Source organism: Bicyclus anynana, chromosome 17, assembly GCF_947172395.1.
Source record: "Bicyclus anynana chromosome 17, ilBicAnyn1.1, whole genome shotgun sequence".
Lineage (NCBI taxonomy): Eukaryota > Metazoa > Arthropoda > Insecta > Lepidoptera > Nymphalidae > Bicyclus > Bicyclus anynana.
The window spans coordinates 10,690,149-10,711,897 of NC_069099.1; the positions used below are offsets into that span (position 1 = coordinate 10,690,149).

The 21,749-nt window shown below is 36.5% G+C and overlaps 1 protein-coding gene across 2 annotated transcripts in view; it reads right to left on the reverse strand.

The window, feature by feature from the left end:
- Nucleotides 1-1,652: 1,652 nt before the first annotated feature.
- The window catches only part of LOC112048331 (hemicentin-2-like), a 75,545-nt gene continuing 55,448 nt past the window's right edge, over nt 1,653-21,749 (reverse strand). For both annotated transcript variants that reach the window (XM_024085820.2, XM_052886667.1), the window contains exon 7: nt 1,653-7,442. In XM_024085820.2, the coding sequence (XP_023941588.2) occupies nt 7,180-7,442 (263 nt within the window). In that variant the 3' untranslated portion in view covers nt 1,653-7,179. The remainder of the gene's footprint in view (nt 7,443-21,749) is intronic.

Below are 21,749 nucleotides of genomic sequence, written 5' to 3' on the forward strand. Positions count from 1 at the left end.
ACCCAGTATCTCCATCTTGTAAATTCACAGCGCATAACTAGTTAATAGTTTGTGCAAAACCAAAACTACGAGTCCGATTTTGATGCGAATTTCAGTAATGAATTTGTGGTTGATTCCTGAGAGAATTGTGAGGTAACGTTACGTTACGTTACGGAAGGTAATATTAGCATACTACATATTACAAAAACTCGATAAAGCTTGACCAATAAGTTCTGTAAAGAATAGTTATGTAGAAACACTGTATAAAATCTAAAAAGCAAATTCAAAAATTTTGGAGGAAAAACCCCGCCTGTAATAAGTTAATTGAAAAAGGATAAAACAATTTAAAAATCCCCGACTTAAAGAGACTATCCGTTAGGGTTGCCATTAAATAAATTAACGTTATGCAGGACCTCGTAATCCTTAGCTGAAAAGATTAAAGAACCACTGGACTAATGCAACAGATACCTACGAGCAGTTTAGGTTCCCGTAGGAATACCGAGTCTATGTTATTCGCTGATAATGAAGCTTTGTATTGGTGAAAGAATTTTCGAAATTAGTTTAGCGCTTAGTCTTGACACTTGAGTCACTTCATATTTAAAACTAGCAGACGTTGTTCTCGTTCCCGTAGGAATACGGATATAAATTTAGCCTATAGCACTCGGGGATAGTGTAGCTTCCCAACAATGGAAGACTATTTCAAATCGGTTCAGTAGTTACAGAGGCAATTCAAAACATACAAACAAACAATCAAATCTTTCCCGTTCATAGTATTATTATAGATATAAATATGGATTACGTATTTGGTATAGCAGTGGTATTGTTATGTTCATACTTACCCAATTTCATATCAGAAGGTAAGGTACATATAAAAACTGGGTCACACCACTCGACTCGTCGATTTCTACTCGTAGCTGTAAACTGCAAACTATCGAGTCATTCACTTGACTTAACTGTATCTAAAAGTTTATTAGAATTCAAAAATATTATTACAAATGTATTATCAACCTTCTTCAGTGTGAGTCTATTTTAACGGCCCTTTACAGTGCCAGGTTTTTTTACTTATAGTAGGTATAGGAGAGGAATATGGAGTTTACACCCACCACGTTGCCAAGGCCGTAGTGTGATAATGTTTTGACTATATTTTACCAATCACTATTTGTGTGACTAGTGGAAGTTTTCAATGTTTTCATACTATTGCGTTAACGTAAACGCGAATTTATATAGAATTGAAACAGTTGTGCAGTAGTGCCACTAGATGGCACTGTTTCAATTTCTTAGAAATTCGAATTTAGGTTAACTTGATCGTCACGGTATCAAACTGCCACTAGGCCCTCAGCTGTTAATAATAATGACAGGAAGCGACGGCTTTATCGTACTATCCGAGTCACGAATATAATTATCCAGTAAATATTTCTGTCGTTATGACTGTGCCGTTATCATTGTGAGATTTGTAAGATTTCTATCCCGTTTGATATTGTAGAAACTGCTCAAGCCTAGCTTAAGTGCTTTTTGTTCTGTGTTACAAACACAAGGAAGAAATTCTGAATCAAAGGCACTTCTAGAGGGTTTACTAGTAAGAAAAATATCGTAACTGCAATTAGTTATTTTTTTAAATTAGTCATTAAATAGTATAGTTTATATGAAGATGAATAATAAAGAAAACGAAACTATAATTATTAATATTTTATTTCTATATCATTATCCTTAAAAACAATATGTAACATAGTTAATTACTACTAAATTTGATAGTTTATTACACAACCCTTTTTTTCTACTTGTATTTAAAGACAGCTTCATATTAACATTCAACAGTAAACATTAGAGCCAATGCACAGAAAACAACGCTTTTAAGTATTGCATTTTATGCCGTAGAAAACAATATATTAATTTATAATACACGTATGAAAAACATTATAAAATCTCAGAGGATGTCGCTATTTCGAGACCGGAAATTTCCTTTTTTCCAAACAAACTATACCTTCGTTATACTTTACTGTTTCATTGGAGACAAATATTCTGATGGACCACAGTATAAAAGAGAACAAATATTACAATCTAATAAATTAACTGAAATGGCTATGTGGTTAGTTTGTACTCCGTATAACTGGGTGTGAGTGGATTATCAGCCAAATATCTCTATAACTTGCTTAAAGACCTTTACCTCGGTAGAACTGAGCAAGTTTTATATCAGAACGGGTATCCAAAGCTGCTCTAGGAGCGGAGAACAGAGTGTTAGTTAGTTCTCAAGGATATCCTTAACCCTACACCCATTGGTTACAAGTCCAGGGTCCAGCTTGAAATTTTTCTCTCTGCCAAACGATGAACCCCAAAACCGCATGGTGAATCCATGGATTGCTTTGATATTCGTCTCATAGTTAGCCTATATTTATAGACGTTTCTCAACATCGAACTTAAAGTCCAAGCAACTTGAGATCGTGATTTTGATGTTTAATTAAATGGTGAGGAACTCAATACAGGGAATCATGAACATGCTCTTGAGTTGGGTTTGTGAAGCACTAGCGATAGTTTATTTCTAGTCTCTTATCGCCATATTAGCATAATCTTTTAGCCATAAAGCGAAAACAAAATATAAACGAAAGTTATATTATATTTTCTGTGACATTATTTGCTTGCAGTAGTTGGATGTTTTTATGACCTGACAGTGTGAGCTTTAAAAACGCTTTTCTTGAAAGTTTACTTATAAGGAAAGTGCTTTAATTTTTAATATAGTTATGGTTCTTTTCTAAGCTGTTACAAGAAAATAGAGTAAGTATTACTTAGCTGTTACAAATAAGTAAGCACCAAGTGATAAAAGTCAATCATCAGAGAAAAGTTGAAATTTTGTCGCGCAGTGTAATTATTATAATATATTTGTAATCTTACTGATTTTTAACTTAAATAGACCTCGTATTGCGATACTAGTTTAAGAAATCTTGTACATAAAGCAGCTTGTTAATTTTACTGGTAATCTGAGTAGGTATCCTGTACATTAGCTCTGACTCAGTTGAAGAAAAAATTCATACACTCGTCCTTTAACTCCTAGCTCTCAAAAATGATATAAATATGTTTCAAGCTTATTTACAGTACAATATTTACATACCTTATAATATATTATTTACATTGAACGTAGTCTAAAATTACAATAAGGATTATATTTAAATCTATTCACAATATTACTATTTGTTACAATAGATAATAAACACGTATAAATAAAATTAGGTTACTATTATTTGTCTTTGACAATTCCAACAATATTGAGTCATACGGAAACTTCAACATTTATCAATATCAAGCTTCTATCGCTCGATCGCTTAGAGCGGGGACACACGATGCGTTGCGGCATTTCACTGATTCAGTGAAATCTTTGCGATGCGGCGCCGCAACGCATCGTGTGCCCCTGCTCTTACTTTATTCCCTTCATAAATAAATACAAAAACATTAAAATTAAACTACATTTAGGAAACAATCTAATATTTTTTACTAATAGCGCGAAACTTTAGCGTTACAATGTCATTTTGGTTGTAAAATTACCAACACAAATATTTTTAATAGGTACATCTTTTTCTAATGGATTTTATTAAATGTTAAAACAAAGTCAATTCGTAACTAAATTAAAATATAAAGTACACTACAACTACATTTAAATTAAACCAAGCTTTATAAGTTCTACGGTTAACCGTGATAAAAGCTCTGTATCCCCTTAAAGGGTCGGACTCTATTTCGTAAAGCTTTGAATTTGACCCCTTCCCAATGGTAAATTTTAAGACCTACTTCTAGTACAGACTTTTTGCTTTATTTGTAGAAAAAAATAAAAATTAAGCATGTTTAGACACGGCCAATATTCTATTTTTAATTAAAATATCCATAATTATTGGTAGATTCAATTTCAAAGTTATTAATTAAGCCGTGAATATAAAGTCTCTGCACCAAAAGGCAAAAAAAAAATAAGATTTTGTGCATTGAATAAAGTTTCCATATTTTTGACGCGTCAACGAGATAAAAACGTACTCGTAACGTGAAAAAAAAAACATTACTTAAACTTTCACAATAAAAATTTAGTACTAAAATATCTTTCTTCAGTGAAAAAAATACAGCTATATAAAAAAAAAACATTTTTATGTAGTAAGGACCGAGATTTGCAGACGTGTTTTTCTTTTTCTTCCAAGTCGTTTTACATTGTCTCGTAAATTCACTCGCAGATAGCAAGAGGCAAGGATAAATAAACGGAAAATAAAAGATAGAGCTCGGCTTTTGAGAAAATTCCTAAACAACTGGACTCTATCGACTAGATGTACCGTAGCGTGAGTGCCTTTGCACAGCACTTGAGGGCTGCATATTCACTGTAGAATGTACTTTACTGAGAACGTAACGGCCTATATGATCTAACTTTGCATTTAACAACAAAGTACACAGACTAATAAAGAGTAAAATGAATCGCACAATATTATACACTATATTGGAATAAGATTTTTATAATGTTGAGCTTCGAAGAGCTGATGGCCGTTGGCCCCGCACCAGAAAGCGCAGTGTTGTTCGACCCCCCACTAGGTGGAGTGACGACATCAAGCGAGTCGCAGGTATTCGCTGCCAATCCACATTGGGCCAGCGTCGTGGGCTATTTGGCCTAATCATTTTTATTCTGAGCGGAGATTCGACCACAGCAGTGAGCCGAATATGGGTTGATAACAAAAATGTTGAGGTAGAAATCGAACTCATGCGGGCTGGGTTGTGATGGCTTACGAAACGCTCCCATGGCCCAATCATCAGAGAACGAGTCGGAAGTCGAACACCGTGGGGTTTTAGTCGGTTGAAGTCTCACATAGTCTTGCCTCTTCGTGGCAAGAAGGTTTCCATGATTATTTCTGACATAAGATAAGGAAACAAACCCACGCAAAACAACACACAAAAATTAGAGAAGAATCATATCAAGAATAAGAGAAGAAGTAGAAGATCCACGAAGAAGAAGATCTAATCCTACGCCTAAGGCCTAAGCCCTCTCATTCTGAGAGGAGTTAGGCCAAATAATCACGAGAGAGACTCGAGCTCAGCCGAACATGATTTGTTAATGATGTAATTATTTTAAATATTAGCTCTTTTTCAGTTTCCGTACTGAGCATTTTAAAAATGCATATTTACCCAATTCTGTGGTTTCTTTCAGTTAAAAACGTTTTCAATTTTTTATTAATATCAATTAAAAACTTACCCGAGACTTGTTTGTATAGTGGCCATTAATTATTCAACTTCGTTCAGTCGTTATAAACTACTACACAGTAACAAAAAAGGAAAATTAAACTCAAAGCAGTACTTGCCACTACATGGGCTTTTACAATAATTATTAAAAAAGTAACAGATAAATTAACGAAAGAATTTTCGCTATAATATATAAATTACTAGCGAACGCCAGCGACTTCGTCCGCGTGGAATTCAATATTTCACAAATCCCGCGGGAACCATGGATTTTTATTTTCTTTTTTTTTTTACTGGCTGTGTTTCTATTGCCTTGTGATATAGGCTTGTTTAAACCATAATCTATGCCTTTCAGAGATTTGTTCGGATATTCTATAGTTATAAAACTATAAGTTATCCGATTTTTAACCCCCGACGCAAAAAGAGGGGTGTTTGACGTGTCTGTCTATCTGTCAGTCTGTCTATGGCACCATAGCTCCCAAACGGATGAAGCGATATCAATTTAGTTTTTTTCGTATTAAAGGTGACGTATGTCGAATGTTCTTAGAGATGTTTGATACAAATACATACATTTTTGTATTGTATTGTGTAATTAATAATTTCATGTTATTTATACAAATATGTTAAGATAGATATTTTATCAGATTTAAAGAATTTTGCATTGCAACATTACAATACAAAATTCTCTAAATTTAATAACGCGTCCAAACAAACGGAACGTGATGATTCCGAGTTTTTATTGTTTCCAATCGAGTTATTATGACTAGTCAGATATTTCGCATCCATTCTGTTTACTCAACTCGATGGGAAGGCAAATAACGTGGCAAAGAGTCCGACCGAAGGCTTAGCACGTAACACGTAAACTAAGCTTCTTATATAGAATATCAGCTAACGCCGGATCGGAATAATAGTATTGATTTTCTCTTAATCTTGCTACGGGATTAAGATCGGCGTAGTTTGCTGGAAAAACGAAAGAGAATAGGCGGCGAATAATCGTTTAAAGACTTTAGCCGCCAAAGTAAATGCGTACTAGAACGAGAGCTTGCAATGGTCAGACCTACCTCATTTTAGGAAGGCTGAAAAGTTTGTCAATTATCCTAATTACTTTAATTAATACGGTAGCCAATTAGTTGGACTGACTTTGGGAGGTAGCAGGTTTCAAGGTATAAAGCGTATTTTTTATATTTTCCGCGGAATAATATCAGAAATCATGTCTCTAATCCCCAATTACTGAGGTAAGCAATCTTTCGAAAAACACCATTGAAGTTTTTTTTTAGGACGACATAGTGCTGTGCTATACACCCGTTCTATTTATAGGTTACAGTTAAGCATGCTGTCTGGGTAGGGTACTGTAAATCTTACGTTGGAATACAGTTATTACTTATTTTTATTTTAAACCTGTCTCCAGCGGTTAAGTCTAGTCTAGGTTGCCTCGAAGTTATGGGTTTGTGGACTGGGGGCAAGATCCCTCATATTACCTCGGAAAAAAAATTGAGCAATCAAGGATCTAGACTCTTAAAAGCTACTTCCTTCAAAAGCCACTACGGTGAAAACTCCATATTTAAATCCACTTACTTAAGCTACTCGTTGGTATGCATGGGCCGCCGACAAACTGCTAGCCTCCCTAATAAAGAAATTAATCTGGCTATCGCAGGCCCTCGGTTCGAAATGCGTACCATTTATCTTATCAAAGACACTTATAATCAAAATTAATACCTCGAGCTTTTTAATCAGCTTATTGGGCTATTAGAAATTTCAATTAGTCGAGAACAATGTGTTTTTATTCTTAAAACTCATGTTATCGGAACTAGGTTTCAATTGAAATACGGAATAACTTTAATTAATAATAACGAAATATAATTTTTAATACATTTCATAATTTTACTAGCTATTGAATCGTTGTATTTCAAATACGTTACAAAGATCGTCCTCTTCTATTTATACATAAAGCAGCTTAAACTTATTATATTATTACATTTCTAATAAACCAAGTACTTACCGTGTAATTGGTCATCTCCCAGACCGTGTCCCGAAGTTACTGATGTGCCTAACAATACCTATGATACTTGCGATAAAATATAAGATGCTGTCGGATAATTGAAATATAATTAAGTAAACATTTTTAAGGAGAAAGCTCCGATGTTGATGAACCGAAGTTATGGTGGTAACGGTTGCCCAAAGTGTTGGATCAAATTGAAGCTTCGCTGGGCTGGAACTCTGCATGGCTGCTGGCCGCTCCCCACTCAATACGTGGACGATCACCGACGCAGATTCTGTGTAAAAAAAAGTTACATTAAGATCATCATCATCGACATATTTGAATAGTCCATTAAAGAGACAGTTATGGAGTTGATAGCCCAGGGGATATGACGTCTGCCTTCGATTCAGAGGGCGTGGGTTTTAATTAGGTCCATTGCATGCACCTTCAACGTTTCAGAAGAGCGCATTTTTTAAAAAATAGATATCATATTATGTCTCTAACGGTGGAGAAAAAACATTGTGAGGAAATCTGCATACCAGAAAATTTTTTCTATTCTCTAGGTGGGTGAAGTCTGACAGTCATTATCGGGCCATCGTGGATGACTTTTAGCCTAACCCCTCTTATTCTGACAGGAGACTCGTGCTCAACAGTGAGTCGAATATGTGTTGTTAATGATGAATGCAGGTTGGCAAGCTTTGAGATAATGTTTGACTCAGTGACAATAACTATGTATAAATATTAATATTAATGATAACATCCGGAAACGGCACCTTAATGAGCTCTCCAAAGCATGGTGTGTAACACTACCGACTGCCTAAAGTCAGCCACTGACGATCAAGTAATCTCACATGCCTGCATCGCTAACGGCTTGAAAGCCGATAAAACTGATCGTGTGTTGGTCGTGATGTGCATGACATCATGCCAATCGCGACCAACACACGATCAGTGTTATCAGATGTCAAGCCGTTAGTGCTGTAGGCATGTGAGATTACTTGATCGTCAGTGGCTGACATAACTCCAGTCTGCTACAAAGATTTGTTTTCAACAATATTGTACAATATTTTAAAGCCCGACTCTGAATCCAAACCCAAGCTATCATGATTCGAAGCTACACATACTACTGGACCATCAAGGCTATGTAAAATGTTAACCTTTACAGACTTGTATTTTCTCTTGTATCATAAGTACACTATAATCGTAAAATGAATTTTAATGTCTAAATACGTTAAAGTCTCAGTGGCAGTGGTTGTACTTTTTTATACCTTTACATTAGCCACTCTAACAAATTTGATGGTATCTTGAAATTCTCACAAACGCAACACCTGTGTAAGACGAATTCACTCCAAGTTTAACAAAGACGAAGTCGTATTTTCTATATTACATATATATATCTATATTTTACATGTCTGGCATGCAGTTTTATTAGTAGGCGTTTATCTATAATAATATTTTATTTTTGTATTCTATAAGGCATATTTTAAACTGGAGAATGTAGGGGAGATGTGGAGCATTTTTTTACATCAACATTATAGAAACTTGTAAAACGTTCTGTGACCGTAAGCCGTCATTTTGAAGTTTAACTGACTATAAGTTTCATACAAATAAAGATTAATCGAATATCAGCAAGTTTATTAAAATATTTAATTTTATAGAAAAAAAAATAAATGCTTTAGAATGGTTTATATATTTTACCGTTAAATTGTAAAATACGTTAGTTTTTAATCTCACTCGTGATATTATAATCTGCTGTCATATTGTAAACTGAAAATACTGATTACAATTTAACGTGTTATTTTTCCGTATATTATAATTTATCGGAAGTGAAACAGTTAAATTGTCATTCAGGATAAATTTACAATAGAATTACAAAAATATTACAGCGATCATAATAAAAATAGTAAAAAATTACAATGGAGAAGTTCTCTAATTTTTTTAAACACTGTTCTTCCATTAATAAAATGTTGTCATTGCTATCAATTGTTGTCAATGTTGTCAATCTAATGGTGACATATACACATAATTATCTTAATGTTTTGTGTTCTTATCGGGCGGATTTGGTCGCGCGAGGTTGAGCAGTTGCGCACTTAGGACGTGTCCTCTTTGACACGTTTGTCCAAATGCATAAAAATGCATAGTACGTGCAGCTAAAAACTAAATAAAACTCACAAGCTATATTAACACTAGTATAACGTCGCGGTTTCACCCACGTAGTTTCCGTTCCCGTAGGATTAAGGGATTTAATTATATTTAGCCTATAGGGGACAGTGTAGCTTTCAAACAGTGAAAGAATTTTTCAAATCGGTTCTGTAATTTCGGAGCATATTCGGCAAACAAACAATCAAATCTTTCCTCTTTATATTAGATCCTCAATAGTTCAATGGTAAGAGCGGTCGGACTCATCACTGAAGGGTGGTGGTTCGATCACCACCCACTCCTGATACAGTCTTTCCCGACTAGTTGAAGGGAAATGGGAATATTGGTCATATAAAAAAAAGATTTGTTAAAAAAAAAACTAAATATATGTGTAGATTACCTTGAATATTTCTATTAGATTAAGATTACAGTGATAAGGCTTTCCGAAGATTGTTTCAAAAGTCTCACTAAGACATGTGAGGCTCAATTGAGTCTCAAGTGCAGATAGCGCCGATGAGATACGGCACGTAAGCCTACGTATGCTCGAAATAAATATAAGAAGGCTCTTGTTGGAACAAAACTGTTGGGGATATTATTAAGTAAATATTTCTTTCTCGAATAATATTGCGGGATTTCGCTATTTAGAAATTGTTATTTACTTTACTTAAACATTCATGCAATCCATTTAAGCGATTACCTGATCGTTTTTGTGATTTCACGTCAAATTTATTTTAACCAGATTATATTATTTGGTCTTCGTAAACAGACTATTATACTCGTAGATCAAAAAGATCAATTTCTAAGCAGTACGTTTTTGCTTTTGAATGATTTAAAATAAGTGTTCTGGGCACTTTAAGTCTCAAGAATTCAAGATCTATCTAAAGCGTAGAGGAAATTAATATATATATTATATATTGGAACCCTCGTAACTTTAATTTTAAGTTTTCGAATAATTATTATCACCATTATCTTAAGTTTAATATTATTACCTGACGTTTCGAAAGAGCTTGCAAACTAAGCCTATTTGAAATAAATGAATTTTGACTTTGACTTAGACTTTTGACTTATTAATTTATATTCATTTACATAGATATAAGATCGGTAAATGCGCGTTTTATCTACGTTCTGTGACCTAGAGTCTATTTACCTATATTATAATTAAAAATCATAGACCAAATCCAAATGTGTATATATATAATGTGTGAGTGTGCGTGTGCATAGTTAAGAGTCAAGAGAGTCCTTCCTACCTAAATCCGGTTTTTTAGGATTGAACATTTTTTTTAGATTTACTGTAGGTACCAAATAACCAGAATTTGAGTTCTCTGCCACCTCTTTATATTTAAAAATGAATTTACATAAATTGTTAACCACAGTTGGTAAAGAACAATTTCAGCCAGAATTGTTAGAATATTATAAATTCCTAACTTGAATAGAGCTAGAAATCGAATAGAACAGTACAAACAAAATAATAATAATTATATCTGACCTATATCATTGTTCACAGTAACTCCCATACAAAGCTTTAACGCGATGAACCCGTATATGTATCCCTATTCAAGCTTCAAAGGGCAGGCTTTTATGTGACTTGCCCGAGGGGCTAAAAAAGTATGTTGTTGTGGTTTTGTTTTGCAATGTTTATTCTATATAATGGATGAATTATTTGTTTGAAATCATCAAAATCCGTTCAGAATTTGTTTAGGTAAATGAGTATCATATCCATCCACACATAACATATGTTTCTATGATAACATCATGCTCTTGTTATCGCCGGTCTGCCATTTTAGAACCTAACGGTTTGGCGCGTGACGATGGCAAGAGAACGAACGGCATGTCATATATGCCACGGAAGATGGGTAGGCCTTTGGTGTGGGACGTGACTTGCGTGGACGCTCTTGCGCCTTCACATCTTCCTGGTAATACTGATTCTCTGACCTAAATATAGGCCAGCCTTCTGGTCACGGGAGGCGTCGATTAATCGCTTGAGGGTCTCTGCTGCTGCTTCAGCAGAGACCCTCAAGCGGCGAAAATACAGCAACCTTATCGGAGTTCGTCGAAACGCTAGGTCCGTGGGGTCCGAGTACTCGCTTTCTTTTTAAAGAATTTGCAAAGCGATTAATCGACGCCTCCTGTGACCAGAAGGCTGGCCTATATTTAGGTCAGAGAATCTGTATTGCCATACAATGTGGCAATACTGACAGCCTTCTGGGCACTTTAACAATGATCATCGATTCCAGGAGAATCCTAACGACAGTCTGTAGATATAATTATATATGTCCTTTTATATTATCTTTATAATATTATTAGGTAATTCATTTAGTTAGGTAAATATTACTGTTTTAGTTGGTGTAAATAAGTGTAAAAACTATATAAGATATATTTTGCGAAGAATAACACAATACATCTCACAACCAACCCAACCATTGAATTCACTCGAACAAAGTTTTCACAATATTGAAGAGAATACGGCAATATTAGATTAAAAGCAATGTAATTAAAAATATCCTCTATTGTTTTGCTCGCGTAGGTACATTGACAGAACTATATAAATACTACACCAGCAATATTTCTGCAGTTCCAATGCAGTATCAAAACTGCACGTACAGCGAACTCTCTGTAAATCGTTCAATTAGTACAGTCTGTTCTATTGCGTACTAAACAAAAGGATATCTAAACTAAGTATAACATTATATAGAGGTAATGATTGTGAGGGGATGTGATTGAATTGATGGGCTCCGTGGCGCAGTGATGTGAGCGGTGGATTTCAAAAACGGAGGTCCTGGGTTCGATCACCAGCAGGAACGATTGAGGTTTTCTTAATTGGTCCAGGTCTGGCTGCTTCCGAAACGTCATAAAGTTTGCATCTTACTGGACGTTGGACGTACGTAGGTATTTTATTTTTTTTAAATATTTACTTTGTATATTTATTTGGTGTATAATAATGAAATGAAAAATGCTTTAAAGCACACCATAAAGAAAACAAAAACGCGGCCTTATCGTTAACAAACGATCTCTTACAGACAACCTAACGTAATGAAAGTGTTTTAAAAACAAAGTAGACTCAGTTTGTCATCAAAAACACTCAGACACTACAAACTAAACTAAGTAAAACCATGATTTTCATTTTTGCGATACGATTTTACAAACGCGCTGAGAAATATCGCAAAAGATTTACAGCGCACATTGCGATAATAAAATCACAATCTCGTCCATTTATCAATTCATACAACTTCATACTCTGCAATTTATTTTGCAACAATCGCGTCGTATTTGCGGCAAAACAACACAAATTTTAAAACGGTACTATATCTTCTCGTGTATGTTTTACCGTTAAATTGTAAAATACGTTAGTTTATAATCTCACTCGTGATATTATAATCTACCGTCATATTGTAAACTGAAAATACTGATGACAATTTAACGTGTTATTTTTCGGTACATTATAATCTATCGGAAGTGAAACTTGCCCCTGATTGGTCGGCTTTACAGCAGACCGTTCTGTGTCCATAGAGTTAGGAATAAAATACATATCTCAGTCAAATTAAATACTTCAAGAATTGTGACATCACATATTTATTTATTATGTACTAGCAGATGCCCGCGACTTCGTCCGCGTGAAAATCGATGTACATTTTCGAACCCTTAGCCCCTTCTATTTACATTTTCGAATTTTTTATATATGAAAAATACAAAATCATAACCCCTATACAATAAAGTGCGCTTTTTTTTGCTTGGGTAAAATGCCACGGTCTGTAGTCCCATCATAAGCCCCCGGCCGAAGTTTTTTGTGCTTGGGTAAATTGCCCAGCCTTAGCCACGGTCGGAGGCCCTATTACAAACCCCCGGCCGAAGGCCGGTGTACAATAAAGTGCCCAGCCGAAGGTCGCGCGTTTTTTTCGCTTGGGTGAAATGCCCAGCCATAGCCACGGTCGGAGGCCCTATTACAAACTCCCGGCCGAAGGCTGGACTACAAAACAGTGCGCGGCCGAAGGCCGCGCGTTCCGTGTTTTGTGCATCGGTAAAATACCTAGCCCTAGCCAAGATCAGAGGCCATATCACAAACCCCCGGCCGAAGGCCGGTATACAATAAAGTGCGCGGCCGAAGGCCGCGCGTTCCGTTTTTTGTGCATCGATAAAATGCCCAGCCGAAGCCACGATCAGAGGCCATATCAAAAACCCCCGGCCGAAGGCCGGCGTACAATAAAGTGCGCGGCCGAAGGCCGCGCGTTCCGTTTTTTGTGCATCGATTAAATGCCCAGCCGTAGCCACGAACAGAGGCCATATCACAAACCCCCGGCCGAAGGCCGGTGTCCAATAAAGTGCGCGGCCAAAGGCCGCGCGTTCCGTTTTTTGTGCATCGGTAAAATGCCCAGCCGTAGTGACGATCAGAGGCCATATCACTAACCCCCGGCCGAAGGCCGGTGTACAATAAAGTGCGCGGCCGAAGGCCGCGCGTTCCGTTTTTTGTGCATTGATAAAATGCCCAGCCGTAGCCACGAACAGAGGCCATATCACAAACCCCCGGCCGAAGGCCGGTGTACAATAAAGTGCGCGGCCGAAGGCCGCGCGTTTCGTTTTTTGTGCATCGGTAAAATGCCCAGCCGTAGCCACGATCAGAGGCCATATCACAAACCCCCGGCCGAAGGCCGCGCTTCTTTTTTGTTTGGGTAAAATACCCAGCCGTAGGCACGGTCGAAGGCTGTATCATATACTCCCGGCCGAAGGGCGGGCCACAACACAGTGCGCGGCCGAAGGCCGCGCGTTCCCTTTTTTGTGCTTGGGTAAAATACCCAGCCGTAACCACGGTCGGAGGCCCTATCATAAGCTCCCGGCCGAAGGCCGGTCTATAATAAAGTGCGCGGCCAAAGGCCGAGCGTTTTTTGTTCTTGGGTAAATTGACCAGGAAAAAAGGAGGACTTTTCATACAAACTTTTAAGTTCTATTTCACCGCCTTCACATTTTATTTTCGTTATAAAAAGTATACTTTATCCTGCTCCGTATTATATTCTCATACTGTGCTAAGTTTCATTTGAATTCATTCAGTAGTTTCAGCGTGATGCCCGGTCAACAAAAAATACGGACAGACAGACAGACAAGAAATCAAAATAATATTTTGTATCGATTGTATAATGCCCTCTAATAAAAACTTTTAAAATATCTTCTATGTACAGAATGTACAGAATTTGACAGAAGTATAGATTAGCTATTGCGCCAAATTCGTGCTATTTTTGTTTGTTGGCCGGCACTTTCATAAAGGCCCAAAATGAATGATCTTTTAGGTCAATCTAATATGAAGTTATTGCTTGAAACAGTAAAAAAACTTGCATACCATTATACGATAAAAAGCAGACAATGTAACTATTTAAACACAAAAAGAATTATCCAATTTGAACCTGAACTTTCAAGTAGTTCCTATGATTAGCTTGGCGCGTTCAACCAAATAAACAAACAAATTGGTCCGTTGAGTATAGAATATGTGCCTCAATATCGATATTACACAGTTTTAGTGGAAAACTCGTTTCTCCAAATAACGCCTGCGAATCAATTTGAGCAATCCGGTTTTTTCAAGATAACTTTTTTTCTATCTGTCCGATCTTAATGAAACAAAGCCTATATGTTGCCCTGAACTTTGCTTAATCTATTTGTGAAATCTGCATTAAAATCCGTTCAGTAGAACCAGAGAATAGCGCGAACATACAGACAGAAGGACAGACAGACAGACAGACAAGAAAATTAAAAAAAATATTTTTGTATTCTATTGCTCTTTTCTAATCGCCCTAACTTGATCTTAGTTAAATTTGGCCAAAGTACAGACACTCGATTTCTACTCTTTTATTATAGTATAGATAGATAGATAGATAGAAGATTATACCTAAAGACTGACCTAAGCCGAGTTATCATGGTCTAACTTAACCTAACCTAACTTTAGATTTGAGTGAATTATACTTATAATTAACAATAACAACATTTTACTAATGGAAGAACAGTGTTAAAAAGAATTAGAAAAACACACTGGCCACCCCTCTGATTTTCTTTCTTTTGCGTTTCTTTGATTTGTCCATTGTAATTTTTACTATTTTTATTATGCCTGCTGTAATATTTTTGTTAATCTATGGTAAATTTATCCTGATTGACAATTTAACGGTTTCACTTCCGATAGATTATAATATACCGAAAAATAACACGTTAAATTGTCATCAGTATTTTCAGTTCACAATATGACGGTAGATTATAATATCACAAGTGAGATTATAAACTAACGTATTTTACAATCTAACGGTGACATACGCGTATAGTTACGTTTCTGTAATGTGTATTATTATTATTTATTTTTTTTTTTATTACTTACAAGTTAGCCCTTGACTACAATCTCACCTGATGGTAAGTGATGATGCAGTCTAAGGTGGAAGCGGACTAACTTGTTAGGAGGAGGATGAAAATCCACACCCCTTTCGGTTTCTACACGGCATCGTACCGGAACGCTAAATCGCTTGGCGGTACGTCTTTGCCGGTAGGGTGGTAACTAGCCACGGCCGAAGCCTCCCACCAGCCAGACCTGGACAAATTAAGAAAATCTCAATCTGCCCAGCCGGGGATCGAACCCAGGACCTCCGTCTTGTAAATTCACCGCGCATACCACTGCGCCGCGGAGGCCGTCGAAATCTAATCGTGTGATATAAAATCGTTGTGCGCGCTACATCTTTAACCGACGCCCTGCGGTTTCACCCGCTTAGTTCCCTTTCCCGTGAGATTACGGGGATATAGCCCATGATACTCACAAATAACGTGGCTTTGTAGTAGTAAAAAACTTGCAGTCGTTTCACTAGACCTAATGATTACCTCCCTACAATACCACAAACTTAACCTCTTTATAATATTAGTATAGATTAAGTAAACGATTAACGATTAAATAAACGACAACGTTGCATTTTTAAATATAAATACGTCATTATTATAGGGATGCGTATGGGACTCATTTTAAGATCTATTTACAAAAGAAATATTATTTACTCCGAAAATATTCATTTTAGAACATATGTTCCTTGTACATTTTGAATTAATTTTTTTAAAGAATAGAAACCCTAGAGTTATGGGAAATACTCCCGAAAAACCTGTATATACCTATACGATAATAGTAGAAAAACTTCAGAGTATTTTGTAGTCAGTTAAAAAGTGCTCTGAGCCACTAATAATGAAGTTCTCTTCATGAATGACCAACTAGTTTCTGTAGTAAGGCTCTGAAGTTGACCGTACCGCGCACGTTGTATCTGCATTGCGTTACGAGGTTTCAATTTACTAACGGAATAGGTCAAGTTATCGTCACATGCAAATTACATTCCCGAGTTCCTTCAAATACAGACAAACAAATAACAATAATACCATGCCTATATTTGTTGCAGAATTTCGTACATTGATAGTTTACAGATTTTCAGAGGAAATTGTCTGGGTACATCGATATAAATCGATAGATGGGCCCCTCCATACTAAAGAACGCACAATTTTATGTCATTGCCCAAAGACGTGCACGCACATTTTATCTTAGTACGTAACAAGCGCATGCTGTGTGTGCACGTGGACTTAAAAAAATATTTACTGTTTTTTTTTTATTTTAATTCCTTAATTATGCCTTCGTGTTCATTTTGGAAGTGTAAAAACACACGCCACAACATGAATAAAGAGAAATGTGTTACGAGTGATGACGTACTCAATGTGCGAATCCAATGACAATTCCGCGATACTTTGAGGCCCATCTAACGATCTACGATCGATGTCTGGGTACATATGTTTTCTGTGCTATAAATTAAGTGTTTTTCGGATAGCATGGGTACGGTGACAGTCGCCTGTATGATGTTCATAATACGTAGTCTTATCGTTAATCGCGGAAAACTTTTATGAATGAAACTAGCTGTCACCCGCACAATCCTACATGAAACGATACAGTTCGTTTATTAAATAATTTTCATAAAATATCTGTGTTTTTGGTTTAGGTGCTCTGAGTTCGATTAACTCGGTACAGTTTACGATTTTATACCTTTTAAATTAGCTCAGGTTCGGTCTGGTGGTTATGGGCCTGCTAATGCATGTTTATGCAATTAAAACGCAATGGATTGTTAAAAAGATTTACTCAATCGAGGTTACAAAGACGTTAAAACTTAACTTTAAACTAAAAATTAAAGTTTTCAAAGCGTCTTGGCCCGGCCATATCTTTTCAATATGGCCAATATTCCCATTCTCCTCTAACTAATCGGGAAAGACTGTATTAGGAGCGGGTATGACAATAGACCAACGGGGCGGGGATCGAACCACCACCGACCACAATCCGACCGCTGTTACCGTTGAGCTATTGATGCTCTAATATCCTCTTGATATATAAAGGTATTTCGACTTTATTTCGATATACTTTTAACAAGGGGTGCAAAATAGAATAAATAGTTTCTGTTATTGTTATCAAATAACACAGTCTATTAAAAAATAAAATATTCAATTCGGTGTGTTATTGAATAGGGCTTTGTTTGTTTTGTTAACTAGTAACGACTTGTAAACTCGCGGTTTTCATCATAATAATACTAACATTTTTTTGGGTTAATAAATAGAACGATAACGGTCTGCTATCGGAAATATATATTTTTTTCAAAATATTTTTACTGACTTCGAATTATGCTGTTCTATGCTTGGCTCAATGTATGTTTGACGTGACAACGTCTTATAATTCGATAGAGCCCTCTGCACACTCGAAAAAAGTTGACGTCATGCGTTGTTCTAAGCCAAATCACTTCAGTAGCCGCAGCGTAAAAGAGGAACAAACATACACACTTACACACACACACACACATTTATGCACACAGTTTCGCCTTAATAAGTGTGATAGTGTGATGAAATGCTAAACTGAGCCGAGCTGAGAATTGAATCCAGGATATTTCTGTTGAACACAACACTATTTATTAACAAGCCTTACTTATGTAAAAATCGTGTAATCCAGTATACAAACTTTCACGCAGTTTGCAATATTTCAAACGTTTATGATTACGAGAGGCACTGGATAACACGCTATACCGGTCAGGGTTAATTAAACGTGTTGGACGAACACTACGCCGAGCACTATTCGTGGTGGATTTGGTGGAATTATTCCGTTTGTGACTTTACCAAATCTTGCATTTCGGCATATTGCAACCAATTTCCATTAACTTTGGTTAATAGCTTTCACGTATTTTACAGCTGCTTTACGTAGCAATCACGATGTTAATGGAACTATTGAGCTGGTTGTGAAACAATTAACGCACATGTTTCTAATTATTCATTATCTACCCATAATCGGCTCATATGAGTCTTCTCTCAGTATGAGAGGAGTTAGTCCAATAGTCCACCACGCTGGCCCAATGTGGATTGGCAAACTTCACACGCGCAGATAATTAATAATTATTTATAATATTATTAATAAGAAAAATCTCAGCTATGTAGGTTTCTCACGATGTTTTACTTCACCTTTTGGGACACGTGATATTTAATTTCTTAAAATGCACACAACTGAAAAGTTGGAGGTGCATGCCCCGGACCGGATTCGAACCCACCACCCTCCGGAATCGGAGGCAGAGGTCATATCCACTGGGCTGTCACGTATATCACGAGTATCTTACGAGTATGCACAAGATCCTAATTGATATCTTCTAAAATAATTAGAAACATGCGCGTTAATTGTTCGCTACCCCTTTTTTAAGTATTTTACCTTGTATGGACAGGAATAAATTTGATATATTTAAAGTTAATGTAGCCAACAATAACAATCTTGGTTTACATCCGATATTGGGAGTATTACGAACGAATTTGCCAAGCTAAAGTTATGAAGTTATTAAATTTGCGATGCGAATAATTGTAGTAATAAGCTGATATGAATTAGAGTTAAGTATGTGTACTGATTGTCAGGATAAGGATAAAATTGTGCAAAGTTAAAATAGTCAGGGTTTGCAGAAAAATAAATTAATATTACAATAGAACACGCAATTAATAAACCTTTCATTTCAGAATATCACAAACCAAGTTCCATTAACTTTAGGTAATAGGTTGTGCGTAATTTACAACACCATTATGTGTTGGTGCAAATCATGATGACGTTTATAAGCTAGTCATGAGCTCGTTATGAAACAATTAACGCACATGTTTCTAGTATTTAGCAGAAATTAGAATTGTATGAATGATCTTTATATTAACTAGAGGACGCCCGGGAATTTGTCCGTGTGGAATTCAGTTTTTCACAAATCCCGCGGGAACCACGGAATTTTCCGGGATGAAAGTAGCCTATGTGTTAATCCAGAGTAAAATCTATTTCCATTCCAAATGTACGCCAAATCGCTGCAGTAGCTACAGCACAAAGGAAGAACAAACATACACACTTACACACATACACAAACTTTTGCCTTTATAATATTAGTGTGACTAGAGGACGCCCGCGATTCCGTATTCGTGAAAATTCGAATTCTGACAAATCTCGGGGAAAAAATTACTTTTTCCAGATAAAAAGTATCTGATCCAGGGTACAACCTATCACTATTCCAAATTTTAGGCAAATCGGTTCAGTAGTTGCGGCGTAAAAAACAAACATACACTTACACACAAACATTCGCCTTTATAATATTAGTGGTTATACACACACAAAGTTTTCGTCATTTTCGCCTTTAAAAATTATCAGAAAACGTTAACATGCCTTTCCCGGGCCCTTTGCCTTTAACATATTCCTTGTAACAATTTAAATGTATAATATATTTACGAAAAAAGATAGAATTTACACAGATTTAATTACATAATATACCTAGGTTTCAACTATAACTTGCGTGATCTAAACATACTTGTAAAGTTAAAGGTATTCCACGTTTTTATTCCGAATGTACGTAGTATTTTTATATAACTGCCATGGAAACTCAATGATGAAGATTCATGTAATCAAAAATCAGAGAGCAAAGACACTTGTCACTTCAGCATTGTAAAATCTATTCAGTTTACGATGTAGGTACGAGCACATTTACACACAGCTGGTTCCCCCTTCAGTGAGGTAACTTGTTCAGTTGCTCGCCTTTGTCAATTGTCAGTGACTGCTTTATTCAATTCCCCGCGGGGGCTTCTACAATATGAAGCTGTTTTAAAAACAACTACTGTAAAAGTGAAACGAATATATATGTATATTGAATAACTTATACAAATATAAAAGTCCTGATAGACTTAAGCATTCACTTGTAACAGAACATCGAGCATTCGACGTGTTTATATTTGTCGAACTGAACAACTAGCCGAGCCAAGCGAGTCAAATATTGCTACGAACATCTTGACATTATTCTAGCGAACGCTCTATTCGATGTTTCCATTCCAAGCAAATCTGCTCGCTAGAGTACTCGCCAGAACGCTCAATAGCTCGCTAAAATGTACTCGTATTTTTCTGTGATGTAACATTCGCACGAATGCTTATTACAAGTGAATGCATTCAATGAAGAGACAGGGCGATAAAGAAAGAACCAGAGTAGGTGCCAGAAAACGAAACATTAAACAAAATTTCACGCCGATACAATTGACGGGCTTTTCGTAAACAAGCTAAATAAATATAATGTTCATAGTTCATAAGCTTAGATTTTATAAATTCTTTTACAAATGGAAAGCCTTATAGACATGGGCTATATTTTATCGTCGTATTCCTACGGGATATTTAATTTCTTAAAATGCACACAACTGAAAAGTTGGAGGTGCATGCCCCGGACCGGATTCGAACCCACACCCTCTGGAATCGGAAGCAGAGGTTATATCTATTGGGTTATCACGGCTTAAGAAATAAAATGTCACGTGTCTCAAACGGTGAAGGAAAATATCGTGAGGAAACCTACATACCAGAGAATTTTCTTAATTCTCTGCGTAAGTGAAGTCTGCCAATCCGCATTGGGCCAGCGTGGTGGACTATTGGCCTAGGCCCTCTCATTCTGAGAGGAGACTTGAGCTTAGCAGTGGGTTGCTGAATATGGGTTGATAACGACGATTCCTACGGGAACGAAAACTACGCGGCTGGTCTGCTAGTTCTTGTAGAAAAGAATATAAAAGTATACTCTTTTGACCTGAAGTCCTACGATTGTGTTTTGTGTACTCACTAGAACTGCTCGGTGCGCAAGTATAGTTGCCGGAGTAGTACGAATCAGCGCGCGCTATGTAGTGATGTGTATACTTGTGTAAGTATAAGTATTACCACGGCAACAGGACAACGTGGGTGGTCTGCTAGTTCTCGTAGAAAAGAAGTTTACTCTATTGACATGCAATCCCACGACTTCATTTTGTTTAGCACTCACCAGAATTGCTCGGTGACCAGGCACAGTTGCCAGAGTCGCGCGAAGCAGCGCGCGCTATGTAGTGATGTGTGTATTCTGTAAGTATTACCCCGGGAACGGGAAGTACGCGGGTGGTCTGGTAGTTCTCTTAGAAAAGAAGTATACTCTTTTGA